Genomic DNA, 12753 nt, shown 5'->3' with positions numbered 1-12753 from the left:
AGACAGTACTTATGATGGGGGTTTTCATTATCCATATATGGAATAAGATAGTGGTAGTGTAAGGGGTAGCAAGAGACAAACATTTCTAGATTTTATTCAGGAGAATTGCAGGTCATAGATAGCCAACCAAGCTAAATACATGGGAGAGATTATGTAAAACGACTGGAGCTAACAAGAGGAATCCCAAAGTCTTCTATCAGCACATCAGTAGTGAAAGATAGAGTAGGACTGACTAAGGACCAAAAAGGGGAACTACACTTTAAGGCAAGAGGCATGAGTTATTAAATGAATATTTTGCATCTGTCTTTATCTATGCTGCCCAGGCCATGATATCAGCAGAAATAATAATTAAACTCAGTTACTAGAAGGGTGTAAAATTGATAAGGACAAAATATTGGATAAGATGTTGAGACTTCAAATTAATAAGGCACCAAAACCAGATGACAGGCATCCAAAGATATTACAGTTAGTGTGGAAATGACAGACATCAGAATTATCTTTCAATCATTCCTGGATTGGAGATGGTGCTGAAGAGATGTAAACAGGATGCCCTTGTTCAAAGTTTGTAAAGAGTGGCCAGCAATTACAGCCCAGTAAGTTTAACTTTGATGGTTGGAAAACTTCTAGAAAGAGAGGTCCTCAGTATCACTGATGCCAGTCTTCAGCCAATTTGAATCACTCCAAATGATAGCAAGAAACAGTTGGAGGTACTTGAGACTGTAAAGGCTATGGACCAGACAACATCTGGCAATAGTACTGAAGACTTGTGCTCCAGAACTTGTCGTATTCCAAGCCAAGCTGTTCCAGTACAGTTATAACAGTGGCATCTACCCAACATTGTGGAAAATTACCCACCTATGTCCTGTGCACAAAAAGCAGGAAAATCTAACCTGGCCAATTATTGCCCCATCAGTCTACTCTCTATCATCAATAAAGTGATGGAAGGTGGAATCATCAACAGTCATATCAAACAGCACATGCTTAGCAATAACATACTCACTGATGCTGAGTTTGGGCTCTACCAAGAGAATGCCCTTGACATCAAAGCCACATTTGACCAATGTGGCATCAAGGAGCTCTAGCACAACTGGAGCAAATGGACAGCAAAGGGAAAACTCTCCAATGATTGGAGTCATACCTGGCACATAGGAAGATAGTTGTGGTCAGTTGGAGGTCAGTTATCTCAGTTCCAGGATGTCTCTGCTGGAGTTCCTCAGGGTAGTGTCCTAGGCCCAACTATCTTCAGCTGCTTAATCAAAGACCTTCCTTTAATCTGAGGTGTTGTAAATGGTGCTGAACATTGGATATACTGATGATTGCACAATGTTCAGCACCATTCACAACACCTCAGATGTTGTTGCAGTCCATGTTCAAATGCAGTAAGACTTGGACAACATCCATGCTTGGGCTGACAACTGGCAAGTAATATTTTGGCTACACAAGTGCCAAGTGGTTATCATTTTCAACAAGAGAGAACCTAATGATTGCCCCATAACATTCAATGACATAACCATTACAGAAACCCTCATTATCAATATCCTGGGGATTATCATTAATTACAAGTTGAACTGGACTAGTTCTACAAGTACAGTTGTTATAAGAGCAGAACAAAGGCTAAGTGTGCTGCAGTGAGTAATTGTCTTCCTGACTCCCTAAAGCCTACCCACCATCTATAAGGTCTAAATCAGGAGTGTGATGCCATTTTCCTGGGTGAGTATAGCTTCAAGAACACTCAGGAAGCTTGACACCTTCCAGGACAAAACAGCCCACATTATTGTTTGTGACTCCACCACTGACGCACAGTAGCAGCAGTGTGTACCATCTACAAGATGCATTGCAAACATTTATCAAAGGTCTTAAGACAGCACCTTCCAAACCCACAACCTCTACCATCTAGAATGACAAAGGCAGCAGATACATGGGAACACCACCACCTGCAAGATCTTCTCCAAGCCACTCAACATCCAGACTTGGAAATATACTGCTGTTCCTTCAGTGCCGCTGGTTCAAAATCTGGGAACTCCCTCGGATGGTATTGTGGATCTAGCTACAGCAAATGGACTGCAGAGCTTCAAGAAGGCAGCTCACCAACACTTTCTCATGACCAGTTAGAAATGGGTAATAAATGATGGCCCAACAAACATATAAAAAGTTATTGCAGTTAGAGTAAACAAGCAAATGAAAAAAATATGAATTGATTTGAAAGAGTTAGTATGGATGTCGAAGGGAAAATGAAGCTGACGTTTTTTGAAGAGGTAACAGAGAAGATTAATGAAATGGAAACTAATTATGCAATGTACATGGACTTCCGAAAGGTTTTCTATGTTATGCTGCACAACAAATCTATGAGGTAAGTTATATGTCATGGAATAAAAGGGTCAGCAGTGATGTGAATACAAACTTGATTGATAGATTGGAATCTGAGAGTAATGACTAATGAGTATGTTTGGGGCTGGAAGTTCGATCAGCATTGAGCCTCCCTACTCTTCCTAGTAGATATAAATGTAAATATATCAACAATTTTGATGTGCAGGAGACAATTTTAAAAGCTTGTGGATGACACAAAACTTGGGAAAATTGTAAAATTTGAGGAGATAGTGCAGAACTTCAAAGAGATATTGATATTTTATAGAGTGGCAAAATAGCAGAAATCTCATTACAGCTTGTTCAGAAGGTAAGCTGCAACCTTTGCATTGTCGCTCATAATCTGTTCTTAGCAAATGCTTTTCCTACTCCTGCCCGTCATCTTCTGTTCACCAATTTGCCATTTCTCCATTTGCTTCATGATTGAAGTTTGTCCATCAGGCAGTTGCTACGGGAAGTACATAGAAGAAATTAACAAAATCTTAAGCCACTTATTGGAAAAAAAACGATAAATTTAAATTAGACCAATAAAAAGATTTGCAACCCTTGACCAAGGTCGGAAATGAGAATATTCCACCCTTGTTTCTGCTCAAACTTCACCCTACATTTCCCCACTCCCCCCACCCCACTTCCCACCCTTCCCTTAGCCACCTCTTCCCATTACCTCTCTCCCCACCTACCTCCTCATCCCCACTCCCCACAGACCCCCGCTACCCGATTTCTGCCACTGCTCAGCACCCCAACTGCCCCACCTCCCAACACCCACCATCCGACTATTCACGAGAATGATGAACCTGTGGACAAACTATAAGAGAAAGTAATTGAATTGGGAATCTATTGGAAGGTGTTGTGATTCACATAAAGACTCATAACTTTTAAAGAGAAATTTAAATTTCAAATTAACAGCTGAGAGGGACATTAGCAGCAGAAGATTGTTGAGTCAAAATATAAAGATTTCTGAAAATGAGCCTTATGATCCGTGGAAGATTTAAGGACTTGTGATTACCTCTTTAACAAAGAGGAAACAAGGTTTAGCCTTAACACTTTTGTTATCATCCAGGAACAAGATAAGAGCTAAGGTTTCTTTTTGGAATTGGAGTCTGATCATTTTAACATGGATAAAGGTTTGGACAAAATGTTAACTTCCTTTTTTCACATGAAGAAAATTTATCAAAAAGATGATTTACTGACTGCTGATGAAACGTCAGATTTTTGGCAAGTTTAGAAAGATATGCCAGTAATGTTGAAGAGTACATAATGGAATTCAGTAGGCAAGACTGCAGGAATTTCATTTAGAACCCCCCACCCCCCCAACCCAGCCAATGCTGGTACTTAAGTTATTGACATTTGCCAAAGTCTCAAGCATGGAATGACTTCTAATTTGACCAGAGTTAAATTTGTGTACAAATATATACAGCTCGAACAATTGTCAGAAATTCTAAGAAAAATTCCGAGAAAACTATTCCTTTGCAGCAGTGTTTTGTAGTGCAAAGGATGCAATCTGTGACATAACAGAAAATGGAGAAAACAATGTTAACAAATTAGTAAGAGGAGAAAGTGAGGTCTGCAGATGCTGGAGATCAAAGTTGAAACTTTATTGCTGGAACAGCACAGCAGGTCAGGCAGCATCCAGGGAACAGGAGATTCGACGTTTCGGGCACAGGCCCTTCTTCAGGAAAGGGCCTGAAACAAATTAGTAAGACTATTTAGATTCAGGTCACAGGTGACAATATGAAAGTAGAGCTGTAACTAAAAGAAATGAGGACTGAAATGCTACAGATAATTTTAATATTTGACATTTATAATAAGGGAACAAATCCCAGAAATGTTTGGGGTATAATTAATCAAATGTTTTAGATGCAAGATCTTCCATGTAAATACTTTATAGGCAAGTAGCAGGAATGATATTAACTCCATGCAGTATCTGTACATAGGAGAGTTTGATAGAATTATGCTCTGCATTTTAAGCCTTGCAATTGTCAACTGTTGAAGTAAAGCCATTACCAGAAGTTACAGAAGATCATTCTACAGGATGGCCTGAAAGTACTGAAGAAGTACCTGAAAAAATTAATTCATTTTGGCTGTACAGAGGTAAATTTGGGATATCATGACAAGTCATTTGCAAGTCCTAATACCAAAAGTATTACATCAAGACCATGTATGTTTGTTACATGACAGATACATGCGTATTGAATGCATAAAACAGCTAGCATACAAATCTATATCCTGTTTAGTAAAACAATACTATGGCTTTAAGAGGTGTATTTTGTCCTTTTTTTGCAAAAGGAGGTTAAGACAGAGGTGCTGAGTGGACACCTCTCAGCCAAACCAATAAAGTAAACAGCCTGTGGGGTCTTGGGTTTTTTTTAAAGGTGGTACAGTACAAGCAGCATGAAGAGTTTGAGTCAGGCTCCCATAGATCAAGGGTTTAGATTAGCTTTCTGTAGTTGTTGGGGTTTTTGAAGCTGCCATACATCTCTCCCTGTTACAGTAAAATGCTTGAGTTCTCTCTCTCTTTGCCAAAATTTTCTCTTCATGCTCTTTCATCCTGGACTAGATTGCATGTAAGACAATCTATTTTACTGAATTCACCTTTGCCATGGGCGTGTTTATAGGATGTTACTATATTACTATACAGTTGCTGTTTAGTAGTTACATAAGCTTTCCAATATTTAAATTTAAACTAATTCTTCTTTATTTTGTTTGTATTTTAACTGTAGAGTAAAAATAAAGAATGTTTTTCTTAAAGCTAAGTAGAATAACCAAGTGAATTACATCTGGAACACAACACCTTACACTTGCCTTAAAAATAAAAAAGGTTAGGGTCTAGGCCATCTCCTTGATATATTTGTAGGGGGTTTGGTCTGGTCCATAACACCAGCAATGAATCAAGATATTAAGTAACTCATGCATGCATATGAGAGATGCTAAACATATCAGTCCAGAAGTGGACGGAGCCTCTATATGCAAATAATTTTTCATCCACTCCTTGAATGAAAACAGCAACAGATTTATTCTTAGTGGATGGGGAAAATTTCATTCTTGTGGAAGAATTACTTCTCTAAATTTCCTATTGTTAAGTGACTTAACAATTTTTGTGACCTAGATCAGAAAACAGACTGCAGTTTACTGGCATTATCATTTCAAGACATGTAAACTAAGTGATGAGTGACTCATATCACATTGCTATCCCACTATTCAAGAGAGTCTAGCAGAATCTTCAGTACTTACTATCAAAATCAATTATCATTATCATCAAGAAACTAAATAAGATTTTCACAATGCATTGCTGCATTTTCTTGCTACATTGATGGAGAAAGGATTACCATCCCAGCACAACCTAAGCTCAGAAGTGAACATGAAGGCAACCAATTACCTCAGTATTCTGAGACACAGCACATTCTTCTTCAAAGAAGAAGGAAAGTGAAGAATACACATGAGCTGAGTAGGTAGAGAACCACCAAAATTGCACTGGGCAATTCACTTAGTTATTCTACTTGGATTTAAGAAAACCATTCTTTATTTTTACTCTACAGTTAAAATACGAACAAAAGAAAGAAGAATTAGTCGCAATTTAATGATGTATTATGTTTCATGGTCACTATGCCTTTAAATGACACGGTCATGATGTCATCATTGCATCATAGCATGTGACCTAAAAGTATAAAGATCCCATACTCCTCTTACCTTAAATTGTTTGAAGCATGATACTCTATGAAAAGTATACTGCTCTGTGTAATGTGATAGTTTAAGGTTAGCCCAGGCACTAATAATTGTACATAAGAGCTACTTATAATAAACATCTGTTGGATTATTCAATAGTATAGTATCCATGCTCAGTTTCTTATCTTACTGGAGATATCATAAGCATTGCCATATCAGGTAAAACACCATGCTAGAGGCAAACTCACACCAATTTATATCTCTTTTCCACAGATAATACATACACTACCCTTATGAATCATCGTTTTTTTGGAGTGGGTAAAGCATCGAAAGTTTATCATGTGAAAGATTAGTTGGAATTTGCAGCAGTGTTCTATAATATATTAATGTCGCTAACATTAGATGTTTTATTTTTAAACTGGCATCTCTGTAAATTATTTTATGTTTTGTTAATAAGAGGAAGTATATCAAACTATTAATTTAAACTAATTGAAATAAATAATATTTTGTTAAAATATTTAATTCTGAGGGTCTGAATGTCACTATGGATTATACAGTCTTACCTATAGACACAGATTTCAATCAAGCACTAACAAATGGGATGGTCCTAGTGGGCTGCAAGGTGAACAGCCATCCAAACAGGATGATGCTGGTGAGCTAGACAATCAGACATGATCATGAAGAATGGTGGAACAGACTCAAAGGGCCAAATGGCCTCCTCCTGCTCCTATCTTCTATGTTTCTATTTTCCATGAGCTTGATGAACATTTAAAAACAAGCCTAAATGCAAATTATTTTGTGGCACAGTAATTTTCTTTTTGTTGTGAAAAGAAACTTGCTTCTTTGTGAATCATTGAACCAATTTTAATCTTACATCTAAGAATCTCTTTAAAGAATGTTAAATATTGGTAATAACTGGGTATTGTTAAGTTCAACAAGAAAATAGTGAGGCTGATATGTCCGAGTATCTATGGTCGCTGCATGTCACTAATCACTAAATACTCATCTGTTTGATTCAATATTGGTTGGTTCCAAAGCAGACCTGTAAGGAGCTATTAAATATAGTGAGGAAATGGAGTACGACGATTTTGCTTGGAACTGTAAGAATGTAAATGTAGCTGTTGCATTTTGTCTTCAGGCCAGACCCCCTCAAAATATTTCAAGAAAGTAGCCCGGGCCATAACTTTGCTAGTTTTTTAAAGCACATATAAAGTGGATATTCCAGAAGGAATGCAGCTGGTCAAAACATTTAGTTTTAAACAAAACAGCATTTATTTACAAGATTTCTAAATGAACCACAAACAAAAAAGGGAACAGAATATAGAATAACTTAATCAATCCGAGAACCCAACAGATTGTCCCAACTAAATGATACTATTCCACACACTTGTAACAATTCCCATAAACACCCCTTGGCAAATAAGGAAAGATCAAACTCAGGTTCTTACAGGAGAGTTGTCAGAGAGAGGGAGGATCAGCACAGACCTGCCTTCTTTGGGTCCAGCAGGTTCAAAAACTCTGCTTGCTAAAACCAAACCAAACCAGAGAAAAGCCGAGCAAGGAGAACTGGCCACTCCCCTTTCATTGCACCAGTGTTTTTAAAACTTTAAAACCTTTTGGCAGAGGCAGTATCTGTTAGCTATAATCAAATTGGCCCTAAAACCCTTTAAACCTTGACCCCCTGGAGTCTCCTGTGAAAAAAAAAAACAAGGACAACATAAAGGAGCAGCATTGTCACAATTTATAATGTCAGACAGTGGGATTTGTGGAATGATAGGATATGTAAGGCTGAGATCCCTCTTTTGCAGTTGACCTGGTAGAAATGCAAGAATGTCAAGTTGCATTGAGCTGCAGGAAAGCAATTTTCCTTGACATGCTTCCCCTCTATAGACATTGTTCTCATGGTAACCAAGCAGTCTCAAGTGTTATTTGAAAGAAGTTTCTCCTACACTTCTGTGGAAATAAAGTGTTGTTTAAAGATAATCTGACCATAGTGAGATTAGAAGAGCAGGGTAGTGGATGAGAGGGGAAAGGGGCTGTGACTAGGAAAACAACTTCCACAACAAGTTTGGAACTCATTGCACAGAAAATTGGAAATTAAAACTTGCTGGGGAAAAGGGGAAATAAAACATTAAAATGAATGCTTCTGCAAGCTGACAGTGTGTTTAATAATACCTGAGCAGGATTAATCTTTTCAGGACTTAGTTGCTGAAGGAACACCTGTGAACCACTATAATCAGGCTCCAGAGTCTGGTCATCCATTTTCAAAATGACTCTCTGGTTCACATGTCCAGAGAACATGTGGGAAACCCTGGGAAAGGATTTAACTACCTGTGCTGTTGGCTGAAGGGTACTTGAGAGGAAAATGAAGAAAGCAAATAAGTTCATTACATTAAATACATAGATAACAGAGTTTAAGGCTAAACATTCCAAATGTCTATGGGAAAGTTCTAATGTAGTTTTGGTAGAGGATTGGTGGAGGTTGTGGTTGCAATTTGAGGAAAAAATATATTTTGAACTTACATCTTTGTCCTCAAGTTCTCTTTTAGGAATGACAGAATGCGACGTGGAGTTTAGACAGTAAAATGGAGTAGGTGCTTCTATTGTGCCTCCACAGGTGGGGATCCTTCACTCTAAAGATTTAGGTGGAGCCAAAGTGGTAGGTGGATGTCCCATCCCACCAAACTTTCAACGTCCTGAATAGGTTCACAACATTTGTAGCCTTTTGTCCATCCACAATTGACCCTTAACGTCCCAAATTAGGGATCAGTTTTTGGACATAAAATACATCAGGGAACCCAGTTTACATCAGAGTAAGCTACCAGTGTTAACCCTGCTCCCTGCTGTGTGGAAGCACTGGAAATCTTATGTGGATACACAGCAGTAGAGGTAGGTAACATGTAGAGTGTAAGAGCAATGAGGTCAAACTGAATATTTTTAAGACATCAGTTAGATCTCAGCTGAAGTACTGTGTACAAGTCTGGGTGCCATACTTGGGAAGGGTGCAAATCTATTGGAAAGAGTGCAGAAGGAGGTTTGCAAGAATGCATTGAGGAATAAGGAACTTGAGATATGAAGGTAGATTGGAGAGCCTGGGATTGTTTTCCTTAGAACTGAGAAGGCTAAGAGATTGGTCGAAGTTTTCAAATTCACTGGGGGTCTGGACAGAGTAAATAGCAAGAAACTGTTACCACTCAAAAGGGTCAAGATTGAGGGAGCACGGATTTAAAGTAAATTGCAAAAGATGGAAATGTAGTGGCCGATGAAACCTTTTCACATAACAATTTATTTGGATTGGGAATGCACTTTCGGGAGCATTAGAAAATTTATTGAATCAAACAGTGTCGGGTTATGGAACAAAACAAAAGAATAGCACAAAGAAAGTATGCTTATTTGGAGAGGTAGTCCAGAGATAGAACATAGAACTGTACAGCACAGGAACGCGCCCTTTGGCCTAAGATGTTGTGCTGAACATGATGCACAATTAAACCAAACCCTTCTGCCTGCCCTTGGTCTATATCCCTTTATTCTTTGCATATTCATAAGCTTAACTAAAAGTCCCTTAAATGCCCCTATCATGGCTTCCTTCACCACCTCCCCTGGCAGTGCGTTCCAGACTGTTACAATTCTCTATGTCACAAACCTGCCCTTCACATCTCCTTTGTACTTTCCTCTGCTCACCTTAAAGGCATGCCCCCTAGTATTAGACATTTCGACTCTGATAAAAAGATTCTGACCGTCAACCCTATCCATGCATCTCATAATTTTATGGACTTCTATCAAGTCTCCCCTCAGCTTCTGCCTTCTAGAGAAAACAATGTGTGCTTTTCTAGCCTCTCATTATAGCTCATACTCTCTAATTCAAGTATATTTCCTGATGGGCTGAATGGCCTCCATAATAATTCAGTATTCTGTGAATTGTATTTCAGGAATTGGTTGGGTTGTGGATGTAGGGTTGTGGGAGGGAATAATATGTGGTGAAGATTGAACTCCAGATTTGGCCACCTTGGCAGGAATGGTACTGAACTGGGTAATGCTGATTTAATTTACGAAACGCTGAATCTGGAACTGGGCAGAATGCAAGGCTGGAAATGGAGACAAGTAACAAATATGAATTACATTTGGTCCTAAAACTAATTAGGACCCTAATTTACATTTTACATTAGGTTCCCACATGTTTCAGCTAGGAGCACTAGCTCTCTAATCAAGGCTTAGATTAGAGTGGTGCTGGAAAAGCACAGCAGGTCAGGCAGCATCCGAGGAGCAGGAAAATTGACGTTTTGGGCAAAAGCCCTTCATCAGGAATAGAGGCAGGGTGCCTGCACAGTGGAGAGATAAATGAGAGGGGGCTGGGGGTGGGGAGAAAATAGTATAGAGTACAATAGGTAAATGGAGGTGGGGATGGAGGTGATAGGTCAGAGAGGAGGGTGGAGTGGATAGGTAGAAAGGAAGATAGGCAGGTAGGACAGGTCATGAGGGAGGTGCTGAGCTGGAAGGTTGGAGCTCGGGTGAGGTGGGGAAAGGGCAAAATGAGGAAACTGGTGAAGTCCACATTGATGCCCTGGGGTTGAAGTGTTCCGAGGCAGAAGATGAGGCGTTCTTCCTCCAGGCGTTGGATGGTGAGGGAGCGGCGGTGAAGGAGGCCCAGGACCTCCATGTCCTCGGCAGAGTGGGAGGGGGAGTTGAAATGTTGGGCCACAGGGCGATGTGGTTGATTGGTGCGGGTGTCTCGGAGATGTTCCCTAAAGTGCTCTGCTAGGAGGCATCCAGTTTCCCCAGTGTAGAGGAGACCGCTTCCGGAGCAACGGATACAATAAATGATATTGGTGGATGTGCAGGTAAAACTTTGATGGATGTGGAAGGCTCCTTTGGGGCTTTGGATGGGATTGAGGGAGGAGGAGTGGGCACGGGTTTTACAATTCCTGCGGTGACAGAGGATGGTGCCAGGAAGGGAGGGTGGGTTGTTAGGGGGCGTGGACCTGACCAGGTAGTCACAGAGGGAACAGTCTTTGCGGAATGTGGAAAGGGGTGGGGTGGGAAATATATCCCTGGTGGTGGGGTCCGTTTGGAGGTGGCAGAATTGTCTTCAGATGATGTGGTTTGTTCGAAGGTTGGTGGGGTAGAAGGTGAGCACCAGAAGGGTTCTGTCCTTGTTACAGTTGGAGGGGTGAGGTCTGAGAGCGGAGGTGCCGGATGTGGACGAGAGGAGTTGGAGGGCATCTTTAACCACGTGGGAAGGGAAATTGCGGTCTCTAAAGAAGGAGGCCTATCACCTTCATCCGTACCCCTATTCACCTATTGTCTTCTATGCTACTTTCTCCCCACCCCCACCCCCCTCTCATTTATCTCTCCACTCTGCAGGCACCCTGCCTCTATTCCTGATGAAGGGCTTTTGCCCGAAATGTCAATTTTCCTGCTCCCTGGATGCTGCCTGACCTGCTGTGCTTTTCCAGCGCCACTCTGACCTAGACTTTGGTTTCCAGCATCTGCAGTCCTTGCTTGAACCTGTAATCAAGGCCTACCAAGTGAGTGCATTGGACAGGCTTCTGGGGCCAAATCAGCAAAGAGTTTTTATCAATTTCTGATCAACTGGGCTGTTTACATTTGGATGCATGGCAACAGGCGATGAAGAATGCACTTGACATTTCTTGTAGATAATGCTAATAAGTGGCATGATATTGGAGTTCTAACACTGTGAACACAACTCTAAATCTAACTGTGAGAAACATTTATCAAAGGATCCATCAAAAACAGCTGTCAGAGTACATAGCCAATGGGATTCTTGCTGGATATGCTACAAGTATAAATGAAATGCATTAGTCTCAGAAATGAAACAATATCTCACCAGATTTCTTCTGAAGAGGGACTGAGGGGATCCTTTTCCCAGATGTCCACATATCCTTTTCTTTCACTTTGTCTTTTTTGCCTTGATGAAGATTAAACAGTCCACAGTCAGCATGTAAGGCTCTACCTCCAGTTGTAGGCTCACTCCAGTTAATGTCAATCAGGTTAGCAGATTTACACCTTAAAGTTGTCTTGTCAGTGGTCCTGCCAGGGGAAGTCTTGCTTCCCATCCCATCAAATACTACATTTAAACCTTTCTTTTTCATCATTAGTGATTTTGACTGAATAGGTAGATCATGTTGAGCGAGTTGTTCTGTTACTTTCTGATTCAGATTCCTTCTCGTCAGGTCAATCGCAGGGACCTTTTCATCTTTGAGTCCACTTCTAGAGGCAACAGACATGACAGGAGATATTCCATCAGGGCTCAATGAACATGGTGGGTTATCAGGGATCCAGCACACTGCTTGACTGCAATCAGAATGAATGCCTTGGCAATCAAAAAGGCCCCTGAAATGATGCATAGGCTCCACACTACTCTGTAATCCTGGGTACCCGGGTGGCACAATCTGTGGATAATCAGGGTAAGTTTCTAGAAGTTTCTGTTTAGCTGTGGTGGTCATCTGGAGTTCCAAAATGATTCGCTGACTCTGGAGCACAGGGATCCATACAGCTATTCCAGGATGAACTTTCTCTGTTTTGCCATTCCAGAAATTCACTATTAAACCTTCTCTGCATACATGATCTACAAACAAAATTAGATTTCAGTTCTTTTCCTATTGTTTTGCCTTCAGGTTACTTTGAACTTGCAACTGTTTTCTTATGCAAAAATATCTCAACTGAGGATTAAGTGTTAACAACAATAAAGGTAAAGTTAATGACAGG

General features: G+C 40.2%; 1 protein-coding gene across 4 annotated transcripts in view; it reads right to left on the bottom strand.

The window, feature by feature from the left end:
* LOC122559376 (uncharacterized) overlaps positions 1 to 12753 on the bottom strand; it is a 42027-nt gene that overhangs the window by 2705 nt on the left and 26569 nt on the right. For 2 of the 4 annotated variants that reach the window (XM_087997282.1, XM_087997283.1), the window contains exons 7-8: positions 11873 to 12613; positions 3908 to 4047 (exon numbers count right to left, since the gene is read on the bottom strand). In XM_087997282.1, coding sequence (XP_087853408.1) covers positions 3983 to 4047; positions 11873 to 12613 — 806 coding nt within the window. In that variant the 3' untranslated portion in view covers positions 3908 to 3982. Of the gene's footprint in view, positions 1 to 1396; positions 2813 to 3907; positions 4048 to 11872; positions 12614 to 12753 lie in introns of those variants that run through there. The other 2 variants (XM_043708827.2, XM_087997284.1) reach the window with 2 other exon arrangements.

Source organism: Chiloscyllium plagiosum, unplaced genomic scaffold (genome assembly GCF_037043375.1).
Source record: "Chiloscyllium plagiosum isolate Xiang-an unplaced genomic scaffold, Cpla_swu_hap1 HiC_scaffold_19, whole genome shotgun sequence".
NCBI classification, from domain to species: Eukaryota; Metazoa; Chordata; class Chondrichthyes; order Orectolobiformes; family Hemiscylliidae; genus Chiloscyllium; species Chiloscyllium plagiosum.
Note: the sequence above shows the minus strand (reverse complement) of the source record. Positions and strands in the feature narration are given on the sequence as shown.